The sequence below is a fragment of the Capra hircus genome, chromosome 16 (genome assembly GCF_001704415.2).
Source record: "Capra hircus breed San Clemente chromosome 16, ASM170441v1, whole genome shotgun sequence".
In the NCBI taxonomy this organism is placed as follows: Eukaryota; Metazoa; Chordata; class Mammalia; order Artiodactyla; family Bovidae; genus Capra; species Capra hircus.
The window spans coordinates 30,168,208-30,191,453 of NC_030823.1; the positions used below are offsets into that span (position 1 = coordinate 30,168,208).

Here is a 23,246-nt window from a genome sequence, read left to right on the forward strand (position 1 = left end):
AGGCACTGGACTGAGACGGAGTCCATAGGCCAACAAAGCCATCACCACATCAACACCTAACTTCTTGACATGTTTCACGTGCGATCATTAACCTGCAGACTTTCAGGGATGCAGGACTCAGCCCCACATCCACTCACCCCTGCCTGAGCTTCTGAACTTGTTGGGGGCCAGCCCCACAATGGGAGGAGACAGGCTTCATCCTAGGAAGGCCCTGGGGCCTGGGAGGAAGTCCTCAGCCAAGGTGTTGCTCTAGTGAGATGCCCTTGCCCCGGACCTTGAATTGTTCCCTCCTCTGTTCAGAAGGATAAACTGGAGAGAGGAATTCATGACTCTGAGCAGGAGAAAAGTGAACATTTAATGCCACCATAGGTTGATTCTTTTTAAACACCAGATTCTTTTTCGACAACATTTTACACCTCATATGCCACAAAAAGTCAGAGATTGTAGCCAGCAAACAATGTCTTCACACTGGAAATGGCACACAGCTTAATGAAATCATGTCACCAGTTTTTGAGAACCATAACTTTCATTTCCAGACTGTTCTCCAGGTAGCCTGCTCACATTTTATCAAGATCAAGCCAACAGTTAACTCTTTTATCGCTATGTGAAGGCCCATACACAAAACCAGCCTGTTTGCAAATAGGCTGCTGGGACCTACCCAAGTACAGAATAGTTGAATTTCTGACTTTTAACAAATTTTATTAAAAGTTTTTAACAGCAAACACTTGTAGCTAAGAACTTCATTTTTAAAATGGCACCAATCTTTTATCCAAATAGTGAATTTAACACAATGACATTAAATACCACCATTGAATTTAAAAAAAGGTTTTATGAATTTGTTTATGAATTCACTGTTTCTGACACAATAAATGCACTTGGGCAGGTCTTATCTCCAATTTTCAAGTTGGCCCATTTCTACAGATTAGCATATTTATATACACATACATACATGACTAGAGCTGAAGGAACCACAAAGATCATTTAGCACACTGTCTTCATTTTACAGATTGGAAAACTGTGTTCCAGAAAAGTTGGGTAATATATCCAAGGCCATAGGACTATGGTCAAAACTGGAGTTCGAACCCAGGTTTTCTGTCCTATGTTCTTCCACCATGTCACATACCTTCTGTACACATGCATCCGTATACGCCCCCGTGCACACACACACGTCAGTCCCTCAGTGTGGTGGGTGTCCACATATCACACGCCTGGTACAACAGCACCTTGTGGGCAGAGTCCAAGATGCTGGACTCAGATCCCGGTTCTGCTATAAACCTGCTCTGTGAACTTGGGCCAGTCGTTAGCTATTGACTTTAGTTTCTTCATCTAAGATGATTATCCCCAGCTCCAATGCAGAGCTTTCATCTCTTCAAAGCACTTCCCACACCTTTCTCTACACTATCCCAGATGGGCAGCTAATATAACCCCCGATCTTCCATCGGTGAGCCACAGGCCCAGCAAAGTGAAGCGACTTGCCCAAGGTTGCATAGCGAGTGAGGAAACCAGACCCGGAGACTGGCTTCCTTAGCCCAAGCTCAAGGCTTTTTCTCCTAGGTTTAGCTGCCTCTCAAATGAGACTACTGACCCCCCAGCCCCTCCCAGCTTCTCGGGGATCCAGGGAGGGGACAAGATGCCTTAAGTATTATGGGTTTTAAGACTCACTAAAGTGCTTTGGTTTCTCCAGAAAAGAACATGTACTCTCTCTATATATGTATATATATATCTCCAAGGTAAGGAATTTCAGGTTCCTTTTCCAAACCCCCTTTAGGAACACCGGGGGTGCTGGGGTTTCTCAGGGAAATGTTGGAACCTAATACTGTCTGCACTTGTCAGAAATTTAGTGTGGGACCAGCAGGAAGAGGCTGGATCCTCTCTCACTAAGGCCTGTGGAGGCTGCTTTCCAAGTCCATTATCATCAAGTTCAAAAGGAAAGGATCTTTTCCCTTTCAGCTACTTACTTACTATAGAAACAAACTACATTTTGAACTCAGTCCTGTACTTCGAGGATTGGACCCTAGTCCCTGTTCTCCTGATTGATTTCTCTTTCCTTTCTGGTACCTGTGTCTCTGTTAATGGAGCTTTCTTAGAGTGAGGCGAACAAACAGCCATAGGCAGATCCACCAAACTTACACCTCGATGCACAGCACTTGGATCGCATTTCCAACCATGATGTATAAATAATATAAAACACAAGCAATGCTACAAAACCGCAGCCCAAGTTTACAAATAAATTATCACTTCTTCATAAAGTGAATATGACAATGTGGGGTACTGGTGAGCAGTATGCGGAATGAAACAGTGAGCCTCTTTCGTTTTGAAGGTAATTTCTCTATCTATATAAAATAGATGTGCCTGGGCCCGCACTTCAGGACTCACTCTAATACACATACAGACACTGGGAAATGCATTTAGAGAATATTAATTATATGCACTGAAGCCTTGATACCACCTCAAGCACCACTATGTCTCTGATATTATGACATCATCTCTGGTTCTGAGGGGGGGCCACCAAAAAGCAGAATGTGTTTGTTTAGGGATGGGATAAGTAGCCTCTAAAATTGTGCAAAAAAGTTTTGTGTTTGTTTATTTATTTTTTGAGAAGATGAGCCTCTCCTGGATTGGAATGATGCTTTAATCTGGAAATGACAAACAGTTTGGAACAGGTATGTATTTTTTCAGGATGATTGTTAAGTGACACAATTTGCAAGATTTTACCCAGAAATGTTGACAGATCTTTGCTGGAGGAAGAGAAAGAGAGGTTAGAATCCAAAGGAACACTATATTCTATCACCTTGTCCTCCCACTAGCCCCCCACCCCCCCAAAAAACACTTAGACCATTTGCTGGCAGTTGTCGGTGAGACTGAGTGTCAGTTTTGCTTCATTGGGCACAGAGGAAAGCGGGCTGCACTGGCCTCCCTTAGGCAGTCATGCTTCAGTGTGGCACTGCTGAAGAGCGTCCTCTATGAGGGAAGATGGGCAGTACTGCCTGGGTGGGGGCAGCAGGCAGGCCCCAGGACCAGTGCCAATGGATGGTTTATCCAGCATCAACTCATCAAGAATGGGGCTTTCAACATGTTTCTTACAGGCATGGTTTCAGGGTTTAAAATACATTGCCTTTAAAAGTCAGGAAACCTTTTAACATGTGCTCTAAGAGTGGGGCTAATATTCCAGCAGGAAAAGCACAATGAGTAAATTCATCAATTCTTCTAGTTTCCATTTTGAAATTAACTCATCTTTAGTAATGTCTGTTACGGCCCAAACCCTTTATGGAATAGGGAATTTAGAATCATTCATCACATCGTTATTCGTGGTGGGAGCCTTGATTACACATCAGCAGTGGCCAATGACAGAGACAACTGTGTGGACAGAGAGCTTAACAAAAGCCCAGGCTCTTGCAAGCTCTACCTCCATCCCAAGAAACCCAGGTCAGACAGCTGCTTTTGAATAGTAACACCTGTGATAAAGGCTGACGGAGTAACCAAAACTCATGATCAGCACCTGAAGCCCATAAACGGTCTTTTGCTCAAAATGAACAGGAATCCGAGAACCAGTGTACGATACATATGTATGAGTCAGACTATTTGAACCACAGCCCTGGATGGTTTCTGAGGCTACAGTGAAGTCACTGCCACCTTCCAGGAACACAGACTTCAAGTTTAAGACTAATTTATGACAAATGGCCAAATTCCTGCCTGCCTAATTCCCCACTCTGGGCTGCATAGCGTTTTATCGCAGCTTCCTTCTCCCCCCAGTTTGGGATCTCTTGTATGAACCCCACCTGAGTCAACACAGGACCGACTTCTGCTTCCGCATCTCAAGCTCCCCACCTTCAGAATAGCAACTGCAGAGAAAACAACAGACGGGGTGTTTCAATTTCAAGTCTGGAAGAGATGAAAGTTAGCGACAGCTTCCCCATGATGTAGAGGGGAATTCAAGGATGAGAAGATCAAAGGTTCCAGCTCTCAGGTGCGGCTTGAAAGCCCAGGATAAAGCAAACTCTCACTCTGTGGCAACATGAAACACCATCGTGAGATGCACTATGGATTTACTCCTAGGGAACAACGTCACTATTCCCCTTTCGGGCTCTGAGTTTTGTGCTAATGCTTCCACCTCACACTGAGCTGAACTTTGGAGAGGAAAGACGATTTCAGACAAAGAATCAAGGCTTCTAAATGTTAATTTCAAGTAAATATTTTTCTGAGCCTTTCACTTGTGGATAATAGAATAGAATAATGGGTTCTTTGACATTCTCTTGGCCTTCCTAGGTTATCTGTCATTAAAACCACAAGGGGACCTGGACCACTTCACATTTGGTCATTGAATGAAGTTGTTCTTCAGTTACTAGAACTGCTGCACGACAGCTGATCAGCTGTACAATCAACTGATAGAATCAGGAGCAATCACATGATAGCATAAAATTCATGATTTCTTCACAGAGTTCATCAATACTTGGTATGTTGTTTGTAGCTGACTTAGGTCAGAACAGAAAAAAAAAAAAAAAAAAAAAAGGAAAAAGTCAGAATGAACAACCTCCATGCCAAGTCATTCATGCTACTCCATGGCCAACAGCAGCGTGCGAGAAGTTCAACAGTGTGGCATTTTAAGAGGCCAATCTGACTTGGCAAGAGAGCTCTTGGTTTTATTCAACCCTTTGCTATCTCACAAAGTTGTTACATATAAAGCAGGTTTAGGCAGGATGCAAACTGAAGGCCATTACCCCTAGGAAAGATTTCACTGATCAAGATTTGAAATTCCTGTAGATGTTTCTACTTAGTCTCATTCCAGGAAAGGCACGAGAGCCCCCTTGCTGGTCTGTTAAGGAACTCAGCTCAGTGAAGTAACCTGTGGGGAAGATACGGCCAGGGCAAAAGCTAAGGACACTGATTACTAATCAAATGTGTATGTTTCCAACAAAGAGAAAGATACCTTTGACAGTCCTTCAATCAAAGGGTTGCCGAGTGGAAAATCCAAACAAATTCAACAGGTTGACATCTCTTGGGGTCCAGCTATTTCCATTAAGGCTGCTGTTTAACAAGTTCATTTACACAAGTGCAGAGACCAGAGCACACCCCAGCCCAAGGACCATGGGGCTGCCCTGCAGAATGGGGTTAGGGTGGGGGTGGCCTGCCTCTCCCAAGGTGACTTGTTAAACAGGAGGGGGAAACCATCCATTCTGGAGTAACATTTCACTATATTTTAGCCCGTGTTAGCTATCAGATGGAGCACAGCTTCTGTGTGCACGGTGCCATAGGAGCAAGTTTGAATCAAACGTAAAGCCAGACAAAAGCTGGCTCCTAGTCTAGGGGGTTGTCTGTGCTCTGTTCTGACCAGTAAAGGGCTGCACTATGAAGCTCACAAGACTTCGGTTCCCACTTACTGGGTTCAACTGAGCTTTGCCAGTTGTTTAGCCAGCTGTGCTGGGCTGCATGTGTACAAAGGAGCATTGACAAATGCAATTGTTCTTTTTCCTTGGGGAGCAGCTGGGGCTGAGGAGTCAGTTAGCCAGGACTGCCTCTCCTGGAAATAAATTCATGAAGTTATGTTGCATTTGAGGTCAAAAAGAACAATACTCTGGAAAATCCTGGGCACCTCTATTAATGGCCTGGCTAGAGAGGCCTGGAAGAAGGCCCTGACTGGAAGGTAGGTAAACACCCTGCTGTTGCACAGCTGTTATTAGATAATCCCTGGACCACTCCATGCTTTGGGTTTCCATCACTAAAATGGGTATACTAATCCCTAAGAGAATTGTGGCAGAGATGGACATCTCAATTTGAGAATAAAGTCCAAAGTTCCTGGAGTCAAGCCTTGTACACCCACATGCATGAAACCCTGGCCCCCACAGGTGTGTAATGTATGACAGGAAACCTTTCTCTGCCTTCAGGTGCCAAGGTTGAGCAGAGAGGCCTGGTCCTTTCTTGGAACTTCTTGCATTAAATAGCACTCTGGACAACAGAAAAGTTGTGTAACCCCGCCCCCCCCCCCCCATCCTTCCTTGTTCTGGACCAATACTACTTCCATCTCTGAGCATTTACAAGTCCAAGAAGGTCTCCAGACTGGGAAAAATCCTCTGCTCTAATAAATTTTTAAAACTGAGGAACAAAAAATATGGCTCCGTTGAACTGGTTAAAGTGTTCTTTAGATCCAGAATCTTTGGAATAAAAATGAATACGAAAAATGTTGTTGAGGACCCCAGCTTCGTGAGTAAAAAGGAACCAGTCTTACGTGCCTCAGGACATGTAAAGAGTCAGATATGACTGAGTAACTGAACTGAACTGAGTGCCTCAGAACTTGGAGGGGAAACTATTCAGCACAAACATTCCACTCAAAGGGTAAGGAGGGCCAGGGTCAAAGAGGCTCCTTTCCCCCTGAAGACACACCCATTTCTCTCAAGCTCACGTGCTCCTGCTCCATAATCGACCTCCAAGTCTGCCCTCTGACCCTGCCACTGGTGGGAGGTGGCAATGAGCATCACCTGCGGTTCCAACTGTCCCTGGAAACACACTGGCTTGGGCCCAGAAGTCTCTAGCTTCTATTTGAGTGGCCTTCCCAGCAGAACCATAGCAGACAGTTAACATTTATTCATATGCAATACTGATTAGGAAAGAGCTCTACAAACACAACTTACTTAGAAATAGCAAGTCAGAAATAGGCTAAAACACCAAGAGAAAACGAGCTGTAAATACATTGCAAAAATGTGTTCGATTTTTTTTTGTTCATGTTGTTGTTTTCATCTTGACTAGCACCATCTGTACACAAGAAAATATGAACATAAACGTTTGGATAATAACAAAGATTTGCAAGGCACTTAATCAGTCATTCGGGGAAACCTGTTGTTGTTTTGTTTTAACTTTCCACAACAATCCCACGTCCGCTCTCGCCCTTTCTCACAAACCAGGAGAAGAGGGAGGTCTGTTTTGCCAGCAGTTCTTATGTACAAACAAGTTCTTCAAAGTTCCTCAAAGTGCTTTTTCAGTCTCACGGGGGCTTCCACGTCCCTTGGGCTTCCCATCATTCGCTCCTCTCCTGCGTGTCTGGCGTCTGCACCGTCCCTACAGAAAACAAAAGAAAAACTCGCCTTCCGCTCCACGCCCACTCCAGACTTGCCACCAACCTTCGTCCTCCTTCCGTGGTCTCTGAGCGGCGCCGGCACTAAGGGCCGGCCCAGCGCGGCTGCCTGCGGCTCGGGAGCGAGGGCCGGGCCGGGAGGCTCCCGTCAGCGGCGCCGGGAGGTGATGTCGAAGCAGGTGATCATCATGAGGTGCGCCTTGCAGAAGTTGACGCGGCTCTCCAGGCGCTCCGTCACGCACTCCAGCGCTTCCAGGTACTCCAGGGAATCCAGCTCCAGAACCTGCTCCAAGTCAACTGCAAAGAAGGAGAAGCCCGATGAGAACGCGCTGCCCGCGAGGAAGGGTGACCAGACGGCTCGGTCCCAGGGCTGCTGCGCCTGTGCCGGGAGGTCTTAGCACCGCCGTGCCCTTGACCCTCCGCAGCTCTCAAGTTGGGAACAGAACCCTTTGCTACTTGCAACTGTACTAGGGCCCTCCATTCTAATGATAACACTAGATCCCGGACATTTAATTGAGGCTCTGTGTGTGTGCTAAGTTGCTTCAGTCCTATCCAACTCTTTGCTACCCCACCAGGCTTCTCTGTCCATGGAATTTTCCAGGGAAGAACACTGAAGTGGGTTGCCAGTTCCTTTCTCCAGGGGATCTTCCCCATCCAGGGATCTAAACCTTGCAGTTCCTCAGTGGTAAAGAGCCCACCTGCAATGCAGGAGACATTAGAGATGAGGGTTCAATCCCTAGGTTGGGAAGATCCCCTGGAGGTGGGCATGGCAACCCACTCCAGCATTCTTGCCTGGAGAATCCCCATGGACAGAGGCGCCCAACAGGCTACTGTCCATAGGGCACAAAGAGTTGAACAACTTAGCATGCACGCACATGTTAATAACTAGATTCCCAGACTCACAGACACAGAGAACAGACTGGTATTTGCTAAGGGGCAGGGCAGTGAGGGAGCGAACTGGGAGTTAGGGATTAGCAGATGCAAAGTATTACATATAGGATGAATAAACAGCAAGATCCTACTGTATAGCAAAGGGAATTCTATTCAATATCTTGTGATAAGCCATATGGAAAAAACATAAAAATGTATATATATATGTTATATAAATGTATATATATGTTATATAAATGTATATATATATGTGTGCATGCAACTGAATTATCTTGCTATATTGCAGAAATTAGCACCACATTGTAAATCAACTATACTTTGATAAAAAATAATTACAATTCTTTGCTCAGAAGACAAGCAATATTTAGGACCCAGATTCTGTCCCTAAAGTTCAGACCTGCACAGGGTTAAAAGTCGGTTTCCTTCAGTTCCTCAAGGGCAATTATCTGTGGCCACCTCTCCTGTGCCACTAGCTACTAGTTGGTCCAGTTGTGACTGGGTAGGGTGGTGGGCTGCTGCAGAGTGTCCAGCGTGGGGCGGACAGGCGTGGACAGCAGCCAAGGCAGTGGGGTGGCCCTGGAATCCAAGGCAGGAGGCCTGCACTTGACTGCCAAGGAGGCCACATCTAACCTTTGCTGGCACAGGGTCCTTAAAAGTAACACAAGAGTCATCCCTAGCCTGCCTACTTTCCTAACTAGAGTTGCTATGGAGAGTAGAAGCAAGAAGAAACGATGACTGTGAATGTGGTTTGAGAACTGCAACGAGCTATCAGAAAATCTGGGGTGGAAATCAGGGCTGACTTCTTTTGTAGGGGAACTAACAGAGCTCAGAAAAGGGATGTCCTGTTCAGGGTCATATAGTTAATAAGGACGGGAGCTCGAAATAAGGTGGAGGCTCGTGAACACCAGTCTAAAAGAAAAAAAAAAAAAACGCTCCCCATACCATATCTACATCAGACTATGTTATTGGATCACCTTGAAAGTGGCATCAGAATTAGGAAATTTGAAAAAAAAAAAAATGGATCCCAGCATATATATTTCTACGCCAGTTCAGTTCCAGTCAGTTGCTCAGTTGTGTCTGACTCTTTGTGACCCCATGAATCGCAGCACGCCAGGCCTCCCTGTCCATCACCAAATCCCAGAGCTCACTCAGATTCACGTCCATTGAGTCAGTGATGCCATCCAGCCATCTCATCCTCTGTCATCCCCTTGTCCTCCTGCCCTCAATCCCTCCCAGCATCAGAGTCTTTTCCAATGAGTCAACTCTTCTCATCAGGTGGCCAAAGTATTGGAGTTTCAGCTTTAGCATCATTCCTTCCAAAGAAATCCCAGGGCTGATCTCCTTCAGAATGGACTGGTTGGATCTCCTTGCAGTCCAAGGGACTCTCAAGAGTCTTCTCCAACACCACAGTTCAAAAGCATCAATTCTTTGGCGCTCAGCTTTCTTTACAGTCCAACTCTCGCATCCATACGTGACCACTGGAAAAATGATAGCCTTGACTAGACGGACCTTTGCTGGCAAAGTAATGTCTCTGCCTTTGAATATGTTATCTAGGTTGCTCATAACTTTTCTTCCAAGGAGTAAGCGTCTTTTAATTTCATGGCTGCAGTCACCATCTGCAGTGATTTTGGAGCCCCCAAAAATAAAGTCTGATACTGTTTCCACTGTTTCCCCATCTATTTGCCATGAAGTGATGGGACCGGATGCCATGATCTTCATTTTCTGAATGTTGAGCTTTAAGCCAACTTTTTCACTCTCCTCTTTCACTTTCATCAAGAGGCTTTTTAGTTCCTCTTCACTTTCTGCCATAAGGGTGGCGTCATCCGCATATCTGAGGTTATTGATATTTCTCCTGGCAATCTTGATTCCAGCTTGTGCTTCTTCCAGCCTAGCGTTTCTCATGATGTACTCTGCATATAAGTTAAAGAAGCAGGGTGACAATATACAGCCTCAACATACTCCTTTCCCAATTTGGAACCAGTCTGTTGTTCCATGTCCAGTTCTAACTGTTGCTTCCTGATCTGCATACAGATTTCTCAAGATGGAAGTCAGGTGGTCTGGTATTCCCATTTCTTTCAGAATTTTCCACAGTTTATTGTGATCCACACAGTCAAAGGCTTTGGCATAGTCAATAAAGCAGAAATGTGAGTGATCATACCATCATGATTATCTCGGTCGTGAAGATCTTTTTTGTACAGTTCTTCTGTGTATTCTTGCCACCTCTTCTTAATATCTTCTGTTTCTGTTAGGTCCATACCATTTCTGTCCTTTATCAAGCCCATCTTTGCATGAAATGTTCCCTTGGTATCTCTAATTTTCTTGAAGAGATCTGTAGTCTTTCCCATTCTGTTCTTTTCCTCTATTTCTTTGCATTGATCGCTGAGGAAGGCTTTCTTATCTCTTCTTGCTATTCTTTGGACCTCTGCATTCAGATGCTTATATCTTCCCTTTTCTCCTTTGCTTTTCACTTCTCTTCTTTTCACAGCTATTTGTAAGGCCTCCCCAGACAGCCATTTTGCTTGTTTGCATTTCTTTTCCATGGGGATAGTCTTGATCCCTGTCTCCTGTACAGTCTCACGAACCTCAGTCTATGCCAACACCCTGCCTATTATCCAGGGAATAGTCAGCATACAGCCTCATTGATTTTTTTTTTTTTCATTCTTGATTTTAATTCATCCTGAAGGGCCAATCTCTGAGCTTTTCCTTTCATGTGGCCTTCTTTCTGTTCTGTTCATTACTTTTCTCAGCAAAAAAAAAAAAAAAAAAAAAATCACTGATTCCTGACACGAACAAAGGCAAGAAGGAAGCAATTGTTTCCTGGAAGCATCTACATTTGTACCGATGTTTAAGCAGCTCACTTCCTGGGAAAAGTGTGACTTTGTAAGATGAAGACAATTGTCAAGGCTGCCTCAGGCATAAACAGCTCTCAAAAATGTTAATGAAAGGATAAAAATGAAGAAGAGGAGCTGCTGAATGGCTGCCCCTGGGATTCTGAAGTGCCAGAGGATTCATGGAAGAAGGAAAAGGGTGTGTACAGGTGGGAGAGACCAGCATTAGGCTCCATGTTTATGCCATGGCCAGACTTCAGCTAATGTCCTTGTTCATGTCTTGTCTGCCCCATCACAGCTTAGAGGGAAATACCCTGGAGAGCAGGAGTTTGTGTCTCTGTCAGGATTTCTAACAAGGGGCCCCCGTTGGTGCATCAGGCAACCAGGCACTGAGGAAATCAAATTCCTCAGCCCTTTGAGAACAGCTATTTTCATTAACTCTAATAATACAAACACCAATTACTACTAAATACTGAGCTTTCATCACTGGCAGGCAGTGTAAGGAGCACTCGACTGACAGTAGCTCATTCACTCTCCCAACAACTCTATGAGATGGGCAAACCATTATGTTTTCCATTTGACAGTTAAGGAAATCAAGGCTCAGAGAGGTTAAGCATCTTACCCGAGGTCTCACAGCCACACCCAGAGCGGCTCTGCATGACTGTGGCTGACACCACACATGGTATAACTCAACATGATAAGATGCATCGTGATAACTGGCCCCAGTGTCCTGTCCTCCTATTGGCTTGTCTGATCCTCACATGAACTGATGGGGTACTCAAGGGTGATGTTATTACTGCATGGTTAGGGAAAGGAAGCCACCTGCAGACATGCTGTGAAAGTGGCAGGGCACAGCTAGGAGGCTGGCAAATTCTGTCCTTTCCTCTTTGCTCAGGATCATTTCACCCAGTATTTTTCTTAAACCTGAGCTCCAGACTCTGCCTGTCATGCTCGCTGCACTGACCTGGGAATGCTGGGAAGAGGTGCTGTGACATTCAGGGGTCAGTCGTGAAGAGAGGGAGGCACAAGGAAGAGCTGGTGAGTGCAGGACAGGAAAGGAGGGAAATGAATTCTAGCGGAAGCAACACATTTTATTCCAGAGGCTAAGTTGTCCAGCATTGAGCCCCATATCATTGAAACAGTTGGGACCAGATCTGAGCTAAATGGAATGGTTAGGAACAAATAAATAAGAGACAATTGAATCTATCTTTCAAAGAGAGCAAAATTGTTCTGAATTGTTACTAGATGGTCGCTGTCATCCTGGGCTTTCTATTAAATGGAAATAACACTGTGAATGTTATTCTTTTCACTCAAAAATGTGTTTTTTTTTTTTTTTCTTTCTGGTTCGTTCTTTGTGAGGCTTTTCTAGGATTGCACATTCTACCCCATTAAGAGCTCTATAAATTCTTGTCCATTTCAGGATAGATATGCAATGTGATTTTGTGGCCTGGGAGCAGATTTGTAATATAGCCTTCATGTCTGGGTGATCGTCCACCACATGCAGGGGGGAGAAAAAAATATCTCATTTTCAGGCGCTCTGGACTGAGACACACAAGAAATAATCCGGCAAAAGCAATGGTCACCACCCCGCTGTCCCCTCCTCCCCATCTGCTCCCAGGAGAGTGGGATCAAGCTCAGGGAAGCTGCCTCCAGCAGATGGGCAGGGATGGGGTTCAGACAGCGTCTCTGTCCCTCAGCCTGGTCTGTTTAGTGGGTGAACCCGGGAGTCGCAGTGATGGGCCTTACATTCACTGAGCCACTTGTTAGGGTCCAGCATCAGATACTGTTTGGTCGTCTCCAGCTCCTTCATCAGCCATTCGTACTTGGCGCGGACCTCCGCGATTCTCTGCTGGCGATGCTCCAGAATTTTCAGTTTTGCGTTAAAACACATGACCTCCTAGGACGAAGATGAGAAGGAGACGGGAGGTGAAGAGGGGAGGAAACCGGGACCTTCAGCTCCAATCCGGCCCACGCAACCTCTTCTGGAAAGGAATACTTCTGCTTATAGTCTGTGCAAGGAGGGCGCAGGTGGTTCAGCTCTGACGCCCACGCACAGAGACAGGACTATCACAGGCTTATCCCAAATTTAGAAGGCGATTGGCGTCCCAAGCTGGAGCCAGAAAAGCCCACCAGCTCTCCCAGTCTTTGAACCTTCCATGTCTCCAGGTGGAGAAATAGGCGGCTCTCCCGAGGAGCTGGGTGCACAGGCCTGGCTGCCGGCTGGAGCAGCCCTCGCCTCCCACCCGCGCGGAAGCCGCTGGGGGTGTCCGGGGCCTGTGCCCGGTCTCAAGCACTGTCCCTGAGGGGCCGACAAGGGGACCTGCGGGGGCGCAGGGTGGAGGAGGCTCACCTTGCTGCTGCCCCCTCGTCGCCGCTGCAGCCGCTCCACGTCGTCGATTTCATAGACTTTAATCTCAAAAGGTTCCCCGAGGCCCCTCTGGGTGCTGCGCAAGGGGCCATCCACCCAGCGAACGCCCGCGCTATTGGTGGGTTTTCTCACGGGGGAGGGGGTGTCAAGGGACAGCGCCGGGATGAGCCTCCTCCTCTGGGAACCTAGGTAGGGAATTAAGTCCACAGATAATAGTTTTTGAATTTCTTTTGAACATATTTTTTAATTCAAGGGGTGGGGGCGTGACAGCCTCCCCCCCACCCCCACCCTACCCCGATCTGCGGCAGAGCTGGGTTTGAAATGCTCCAACATCCCACCACCTCAGCATCCACTCCCTTTCACTGGCACTTGCCTTCATCTCCACAAGTTCAACCCCCATCCCCCACCAGGGGTCTCCCCCTTAAAACACAGGGGCTGGAGGACCCTAGAACTGAGAGCCACTCTGGCTGTACCCTCAGCATGGACACGTGTTAGCATGAAATTAGAGATGTTCAGTGTTAGGGGAAAATAGATGCTAGGATTTGATACTGTAGCAATGCATGGAAAATCCCATGGAAGGAGGAGCCTGGTAGCCTGCAGTCCATGGGGTCATGAAGAGTCAGACGTGACTGAGCGACTTCACTTTCACTTTTCACTTTCATGCATTGGAGAAGGAAATGGCAACCCACTCCAGTGTTCTTGCCTGGGAATCCCAGGGACGGGGGAGCCTGGTGGGCTTCCGTCTATGGGGTCGCAGAGTCGGACACGACTGAAGCGACGCAGCAGCAGCAGCAGCAGCAGCAGCAGCAGCAGCAGCAGCAGCAGCAGCAGCAGCAGCAGCAGCAGCAGCAGGAGTTTATTTGCTTCTAACAACACTGGAATCAGCACTGCTCACACCAGGCCCTACTGGACATGCTCTACACACTGTGATGGAGACTGCTAGCTGTTACCCAGTACCTGCCCTCCTCTTCAACCTCAGCAAGAGGCCCCGAGTGGGAGCTGGATGCACAGGGTACCAGGTGTACCCTGTGTAGTACATGTGACTTAAGCTCCGCCAGTGCAACGGAAGTGCCCTTTGCAACAGCTGTAATAGAAAGTGTCCTGAAAAGGTGAGGTCTGCCCTCCTTGTCCTCTCTCCTCTGTCTCAGATGGAATACGCCTGCTGCCCAGTCCATGACGTGAAGATTGTAAATAACAGATAAACGAGACAAGCAGCCAGGATTCCTGGTACCCAGGAGACCTTCACGTGATCGCCTATGCAGTTTTTTTCTTTTTAAAAAAGACTTACTTTTTCTAGAGAAGGTTTAGGTTGACTGCTAAATTAAGAGGAAGGTACAGCAAGTTCCCATATACCTTCGGGCCCCACAGACCCACAGCCTCCCCCACCATCAAAACCCCATCACAGAGGTACGTGTGTTACCGCCGATGAACCTGCACTGTCATGTCGTCCCACGTATGGACACCCAGAGTCCACAGTTTACACCAGGGTTCACTCTTGGTGTTACGGCCTATGGTTTGGATAAATGCGTAGCGATATGTATCTGCCATGTTAGTATCACACAGAGTATCCTCATTGCCCTAAAACCCCCCTACACAGACTTTTACATGAGAAATTAATCTTATATTGTTATTGGGTTTTCTGTCACAGACAAGCCTAGTATGTAATTCTCACAGAAGCAGAAAGTAAGGTACAAAAGACTTCAATAACTTGCCCAAAGTCTTAGTATTACCTTGTTTAAAAAAATCCATTGCCCACATTCTCCACCAAAATAAGAAATATCAGATAATAAATGATCTTCCCAAAGGATGGGTTATGATTAAACACTACAGAACGTGGCACATAGTAGGCTGCAGTGACTGAGGATGGACAGGCGGGTGGTACTGCAGACCAGGATGAAGACCACAGGCGGGGATGGTGATATCCCAGGATGTTGTCACTGCCTATATTCTGCTTCAGGGTCATGATCTTACCTGTATCGTGTTTGTTAAACATCTTCTATTTTACCCCTAGTCTGAGTGGAGGGAATCTGTGAACTGGGAAAACAACGGTAGCCTCCCTGTGAAATGAATTTGATTGCTGGGTCTGCAACGAGATGCCTCTGTCGTCCTTGGGACTTCCTTGAAAAATTGACCCGGTAAGCATCTGGCTCCAAAGTTTGCCCACCTCATGGATTCTTGATACTCTTTAGCTGCTGGTGTCTGTATTGCGTTTGTGGTATTTGGTTGCAGTGCCCCTCGACATCTGGGACCACAGAGATATCTGGGAAGAGGGGTGGGCCAACATTGTAAGGGTCGAGCAGAATATGTAGGGGTGAAGTGTACTGTTATGCCATTTAAGATGGCTGTTCTCTTGCTTTCTATGCATTCCCCTGCTTAACCAGTCCCGGCTTCATTCACATGACTATCCAATCCTCTTAATTCTAGGGCTTAATCAATCCCTGGTAACCAATGAGACTACCTGACATCAACTGCGCGTGTAAATGGTAGCCTCTTTCTCCCCCAAGTAGCGAAAACTGCTGCCGTGTCCTGCCTGCTGCACAAGGTGGGGTGTCACTCCAGGACCCTTTGTGTAAGATCCCCTGTCCCTAAACCATTGATGTCTCTGTTGCTGTCTCCCAGCTCTTTCTTCAGTCTGGGCCAACTATAAGGTTTGCAGGCCTGTGGGGTGCAGCCCAACACATACCATGCAGATTTGAGCCCTAAGAGGCAGGTCTCTAGAGGATTACAAGAAGCAATCACTAAAGGACTGTCAGGACGGGGGTCCCCAGTGCACCAAGCACCACTTTTTTTGGTAACTGGTGACATGAGTGAGTGAAACCATGGCCTGGCTTCTGAGGATGGTGTCTAATCTTTTCACCCACATCTGAAGTGGATCTAGCCTCCTGCTTTGGGTGACTACCAGGTTTGTCCCCCTGGCTCTGGCCCCTATCCCGGTGGAAGGCTGCAGGCCTGGCCTCCTGGTAGGGAAGCCTGGTGCTGCCTCAAACAGCTGCATCTCATGAGGCACACACCCACCTGGTACCTTCTTTCACCAGGACCAGACATTAGGAAGCTTGCTTCCTCCTAGAAGGAGGATGGTTGGGAAACATGACACCATCCCAACAGGTTTTATCTTGAAGCTGAAGGAAGCCAGATCTAATTTAACTCAGAATGGATATGTGGTCCCTCCTGCATCTGAGGGAGGATAATGGAGTCTGCGGGAAGCCTTGGCTAGCTGCATATAGAGGCTGAGCTGATTCTGCTTTGAGATAGAATGTGTGTCTTTGACCAGTCATTCATAGTGACCGACTCTTTGCGACCCCATGAACTGTAGCCCACCAGGCTCCTCTGTCCATGGAATTTTTCAAGCAAGAATACTGGATTGGGTTGCCAGTCCCTTCTCCAGCGGATCTTCCCAACCCAGGGATCGAACCCAGCTCTCCTGCATTATAGGCAGATTCTTTACCACCTGAGCTACCAGAATGGACCTCATTAAAGTCAGATTTGAGTGAGAGTGAAGGAGGGCAAGAGAACATACACACCATGATACGGCAGCCCTGAGAATACGAAGGATACAAAGCACTGAGACTTTTCTGGAGGCCCTGCGAGATGGGCTGTATCGGTCAGTGGGCTGCTGTAAGGGGAAGCGCCGGTCCTTACAGCCGGTCCTTACACCCCTGCACTGTTTGGGGAACTCTGGAGGAGTGAGTGCCCTCTCTCCCCCACTCTCCCTCCATCTTCCTCCCCGATTCCAGTTGTTGCATGCTGGGCCAGTGTGGCCTGTGTGATGTGATGACCCTTCCAAAGAGAAGACACTGTACTTTTCTCCAACTTCAAGAGATCCAGTGACTGCTAAGAAAAGCTTAAAATACCATAAGCTCAGAGAGAAAAAGAGCCAGAACTCATTGAAAAAGAACCAGGGGGCCAAGGCACAGGACAACCTTCTCACCAACCTAGGGAGCTAGGAATATGAAAAGCCACTCCCTGCAGCTCCAGGTGGTGGCAGTGGTGGTGGAGCAGTGTTCAGGGCAGTACACGCCTGTTCAGAGCAGTCTTTCCTTCAGCAGACAACGAGGGACTCTAAACACAGAGTCAACTCTCCCTACAGAACATACTCTGTCCTCTAGGCTCGCTTGGTTTCATGTCAAATCTCATTGTGGGGGGCCAGATCTTTATCTTGTGTGTGTATGCGTGTGTGTGCAAACACACACGCATACACACACACACACACACTAACTTATGAAACATGGAAGTGTCAACCACTGAAGATGCCAACCACTGACGTAAATATCTGTGTCCCTTACAATGGAAATGAACCATCCGGTAGTTTGGGTTTTTTTTTTTTCAATTGGCCCGAGCATGCCAGCTGACTCTGAGCCAGTGCTTGTGCCTTTGGGGCTCAGCTCCAGTGAGACATGGCTGCTGCAGAACATGCATGGAGGCTAAAGAGCACTGAGCATCAGTGGGAAGATGTCCAGCTCTCAGGGACAAGGAGAGTCTGAGCGGCCTTCAGGTGGAGCCTTGGCCCTCGTTCCTCAGGCTGCAAACACTTGTCATGGGACTCCTGGTAAGCCCTATTTTCTCAGTTGGATAATATATACTCTGCCCCTAGGGAGGTATATGTATGGGCATTGTGCCTGCTGCAAGTGCTGTCGCTTCAGTCGGCTCTTTGCGACCCTATGAACTGTAGTCTGCCAAGCTCCTCTGTCCATGGGGATTCTCCAGATAAGAATACTGGAGTAGGTTGCCATGCTCTCCTCCAGGGGATCTTCCTGACCCAGGGTTTGAACCCATGGTTCCTGTGGCTCCTGTCCTGCAGGTGAATTCTTTACCACTAGCACCATCTGGGAAGCTATATGGGCATCTATCTCAGTGCACCCATCTCACTGGGTGCATGGGTCCAGACATTTCTGGGATGACTCTAAGAATCTGTTTATGTGAGAAAAAGGGGAAGAACTGAGGAGGCTCATGGGATGGGTGGTGTATCACTTGTCTATCACTGTGTGACCAATTAACCCTAAACCCAGCAGCTAAAAATCACAAATGTTGGCTCTCTCACACATTCCTATGAGACAGGGATCTGGGAGAGGCTGATGGAGAAGGCAGTTTTGGCTGAGCGGCTCTTGTGATCTGCAGTCAAGCTTTCAGCTCACGAGATGGGGCTGCCATCATCTAAAGGCTTGACTGTGGCTGGAGCATCCACTTCTAAGCTCAATGTTGTGGCTGTTGGCAGGAGTTTCAGTGCACTGCCTGGTGGGCCTCGGCACAGGGCTATTTATGGCATGGCAGCCAATCTACCCAGAGCAAGAAAGAGCAGCTCCAGTGTCTTTCACAACCTAATCTTGAAAGTGACATAACCATCACTTTCATCTACCTTATTCAATTGGACACAGAGACCAACCCTAGTAGAGTATGGGAGGGGATGAATCAAGGGTGATGCCAGGAGGCAGGGCCCATTGGGGAATACCAAGGAGTCTCGTTACCACAGATGGGAAAATATCAGGAATTAGGGTCACTCTCTATTAGCCTCCTCATCTCTCCAGGGCACCCTGTGAGATGAGAGCAGAGATCACCCTGACTGGTGAGAGAAAAGTAAAGAAGCCTGAAAGGAGAATGACATTTTACAGGGCTACAGTATCCTGATAGAGATATTCTGAAGGCTAATTTCTGTTTTCTTTTTTCCATGCTTTTTTGCAATCTTCTCAACTTCCTCACCATGTCAATCAAGCCCTGCCAGGGTGAGAAGTGAGGGCCCAATGTCAAGTGAATTGCAGTCTAAGGGCTTCTCCTGTGTGTAGTGACTGGCTATCTTGGATTTTCTCAGAGTTCTGAATTTCAGTTCAGTTCACTCGCTCAGTCATGTCTGATTCTTCGCTACCCCATGGACGGCAGCACTCCAGGCCTCCCTGTCCATCACCAACTCACGGAGTTTACTCAAACTCAGAGTCGGTGATGGCATCCAACCATCTCATCCTCTGTCGTCCCCTTCTCCTCCTGCCTTCAATCTTTCCCAGCATCAGGGTCTTTTCATATCAATCAGTTCTTCGCATCAGGTGGCCAAAGTATTGGAGTTTCAGCTTCAGCATCAGTCCTTCCAATGCATATTCAGAACTGATCTCCTTTAGAACGGACTGGTTGGATCTCCTTGCAGTCCAAGGGACTCTCAAGAGTCTTCTCCAACACCACAGTTCAAAAACATCAATTCTTCAGCACTCAGCTTTCTTTATAGGCCAACTCTCACATCCATACATGACCACTGGAAAAACCATAGCTTTGACTAGATGGACCTTTATTGACAAAGTAATGTCTCTGTTCTTTAATATGTTGTCTAGGTTGGTCATAACTTTTCTTTCATGTGTCTTTTAATTTCATGGCTGCAGTCACCATCTGCAGTGATTTTGGAGCCCCCCAAAATAAAGTCACTGTTTCCACTATTTTCCCATCTATTTGCCATAAAGTGATGGGACCAGATGCCATGATCTTAGTTTTCTGAGTCACACCCAGAAAACTAAATCAAGGCAAATTTGGCCTTGGAGTACAGAATGAAGCAGGGCAAAGGCTAATAGAGTTTTGCCAAGAGAAAGCACTGGTCATAGCAAACACCCTCTTCCAACAACACAAGAGAAGACTCTACACATGGACATCACCAGATGGTCAATACTGAAATCAGATTGATCATATTCTTTGCAGCCGAAGATGGAGAAGCTCTATACAGTCAGCAAAAACAAGACCGGGAGCTGACTGTGGCTCAGATCATGAACTCCTTATTGCCAAATTCAGACTTAAATTGAAGAAAGTAGGGAAAACCACTAGACCATTCACGTGTGACCTAGATCAAATCCCTTACAATTATACAGTGGAAGTGAGAAATAGATTCAAGGGATTAGATCTGATAGACAGACTGCCTGAAGAACTATGGATAGAGGTTCATTCTGAACTTGGTCACTGGAAAATCAGGTCCACAAATGAACTGATATCACCCAGAACTTGCATCCACTATTGAGGGGCCTCCCCGCCCCTCATGTCTCCTCCAGAAGGACACTGGTAATCTTACTTGGGGTGTGATGGGGAAAATAGAGGACAGGGGCCAGGGGAATGTGGTAAGACCAGAGGAAATGGAGTTTAATGCTATGAAGGGAATTTCAGAGGGAGAGATGGTGCCCTCGCTCTGCTGGAAACAGCATAGGAAACAACGGCGCCAAAATGCCATATCATCACTTGGAGAGAACTGACCACAGGGCTTTGGTCTGGGTCCCCATAGAAATACGAGTTCTTGGATTTCCAGCATGCTCTCAAGAAGATGCTTCCTGCTCTCCGCTGAGCCCAGTCCCTGCCAGTGACCACTCTATTCCAGGCTCCTGGAAGGTTGGGGAAGCGCCTTAGTCAGGCTATAGTGGTGTGGGACCTGTCAGATGCAGCTGTCTGGTTTGGGACCACTCGACCTGAACCAGCCTCCCCACTGATGCCAGTGGGTCATCAGAAGGATTCCTTCTTCTCTATCACTCCCTGCTTATCAGCCCAGCACTCTGTATGGACATGGAGACGTCAAGTGTTAAACAAAAAACCTAAAGTTGATAAGTGCCAACAGTTTTGCTGCATGAAATGGCCCCAGTTTGACCTGAATCCCTTGCTTTCCCAGCTGCTCCAGGCTTGGCTGCCAGCTGCATATGTTTGGAGGGGCCCCCAACCTGTCATGGCCCATCCCACCCTATTCTCCACAGTGCTGATGACTCCAGCAAGGAGTCTGATGTCAGGCCTTCCATTTTTACCATCACTGAGTGCAGATAACAGTGTCCACACTGAATCTGAAGATGCTGCTTCTTAGGTCAAGTGTCAGAAAACACAGGCATTCCAAGTGGCGAGGCCCACAGCATGCCTTGAGGGACATACAGATGCCCACCCCGGCCACCCATGGAGAGCCCGCCATATCAGCTTTCCGGCCATCACCCTCCATCTTCACTCTGACCCAGGGAAGCGTCACTAGGAAGACAGTGAGTCAAAAAGCAGAAAGCACCGATGCTGAAAGGCTGCCCAGGCATCAGCGATGAGGAGGGGGAGGGGAAAGATCAGTGAGCATGGATTTACTGACCAGCGAGGGCCAGCCAGCCCCAGGCCTCCCAGATGGATGCAGATGTGGCTGCATGGGCAGCTGTAGGGCTCGAACTGATAAGTGAGCTTGTCCCAGGCTGCAGAGGAGATGGGGAGTTGCCCAGTAATGGACCTGTCCTCTGGGCAGAGCCCAGGCCCCTCACATGCTCACTTGGTGCCTCTCAGCCCTGCACCCACCTCCACCCACACTGCACTCTAAGGAGCTTCCTCAGTGTCTTAGGGAGCCAGACTTTTCTATTTTTTCCAACTTATTGTCAAAAAGCTGTTTTATTTGGAACCCTTTCTCATGTTTCTAGATGAAGTCTCTTAGAAACACTCTAGTAATCTTAAATCAGCCAGCAAACCACTCACCTTAGCCCTGTTTCCATTAAGCTAGAGACCACTGTGTTTCCTGAAATTCATTACAACAAAATAAGATTGCACCTGAGAACCGAATGGACCATGGGGAGGGGACAGAGTGAAGCATGGTGCTCTAGGCACTTGGAGGAGTGACCAGTCACAGATTCCAGGGCAGAAGATCTGTAAACTGAACCCATCAGTCAGTAATGTTTACTCATCTCCCAGAGAAGGGAAGGCACAGTGTCTGGTGCTTAGAGTGGGAAAGAAAATAAGAGGTTGGGTTCAGTGTTTAAAACACGGGTCACCAGCAGGGCATGCAATCAGAAGTACATAGAAAAGAACTCAGCTAACCTGTAGGACCACACTACCAGCCAGCCAACCAACCAGTGAATCAATCAACGGTGTCCACCTGATTCATGGTAATCTGCCCCAGCCCAGCTCTAGGGACTTGACAGGCTGAGTGAAGTGCTGAACAGGCCTCAGAGAAGCTCCTGCCAGGCAGGTCAAGCCCTGGGTGAGTCTTGGAACTGACATGCTCCCTGGCTGGCTTCTCTCCTGGGCTTTCTGGATGTGGGGTCACACCACACTGGGGCTTGCTGCAGTGGAAATGAACTTCACTTAAACCTAATCTAATTTTCATATTTCCCTAGCCAGCCTGAGAGACAAGTGGGGAGAAAGAAAGGAGCCAAGGGGGTAATGCACCAGGTGTGGGGTCAAGTGTCAGGAACATGAGGAAGACGAGAGAGAGAGAGAGAGAGAGAGAGAGAGAGAGAGAGAGAGAGAGAGAGAGAGAGAGAGAGAGTCAGGGAGGGCCCATGCGATGGGTGATATAAATGAGCTATCAGTGGAAAGCTGGGGCCTCAGGCGGGGCCCAGCTGATGCAGCCGCACAATACACTGCCCATCACTGATTCATATACTTTTAGCAACTGATTTTCAGTTGCTAACCTATGGACAGGTTGAACATTTGCTCCCTACCTGGACTGGCTGTCATAACTCTACTTCATGCCTAACAGTTACACCTACATGTCCATGCACCAATCATAGGGGGGCTGGCAAGGAACGGTGGAGGGACAGATAAAAATCCATCAACAAAAAGCAACCCACAGCTCCTGTCACCTTATGACACTCTCAACCAAGAACCTATAAATGACTCCCTGTTGCCAACTGCAATAATTCTTATCCTAGTTGCCAGATGCTCAAGGAATAACTTGATCTGGGCTTATGTTTTCTGTTTATCATCACATCCATTAAGACTATTACCTTTATTGAGTTAATCCCACTCTGTTGTCCATAAACCATGCTCTTACTGCCCCAAGCTGCCTCAGCTGACAACGCCCTTTGTCCCAGCATCCTTCAAGGCCTGGCTCAATCCCAGTGTTTCCCTATAGCCTTCTTCAGCTGCTCTGGGCCATCTTTGTCTAAATATTTCCTCCACGTAGCCCTCACTTCCTCACTCAGCACTTGGCAATGCATCTTGGTTCCTGGTTCACTGTTCTCTGTTTCATGTTCTTTGTCCTTGCTCTCCAATGAGATTACATACTTCTCACAGTGGCTTGGTTTTCTACGCTACCTACCCCTTCCCAAACACACTTGCAACTTTCATATCACCGAGCTCTAACAGCACAGAAGAGGTCTGATCAATGTTTAACAACTTAAAAATAAAT

General features: G+C 47.3%; 1 protein-coding gene across 1 annotated transcript in view; it reads right to left on the minus strand.

Moving 5' to 3' along the window:
• The window catches only part of KIF26B (kinesin family member 26B), a 518,472-nt gene continuing 495,563 nt past the window's right edge, over positions 338–23,246 (minus strand). Inside the window, exons 13-15 of the mRNA XM_018060247.1 lie at positions 13,136–13,338; positions 12,532–12,682; positions 338–7,363 (exon numbers count right to left, since the gene is read on the minus strand). Coding sequence (XP_017915736.1) covers positions 7,215–7,363; positions 12,532–12,682; positions 13,136–13,338 — 503 coding nt within the window. The 3' untranslated portion in view covers positions 338–7,214. The remainder of the gene's footprint in view (positions 7,364–12,531; positions 12,683–13,135; positions 13,339–23,246) is intronic.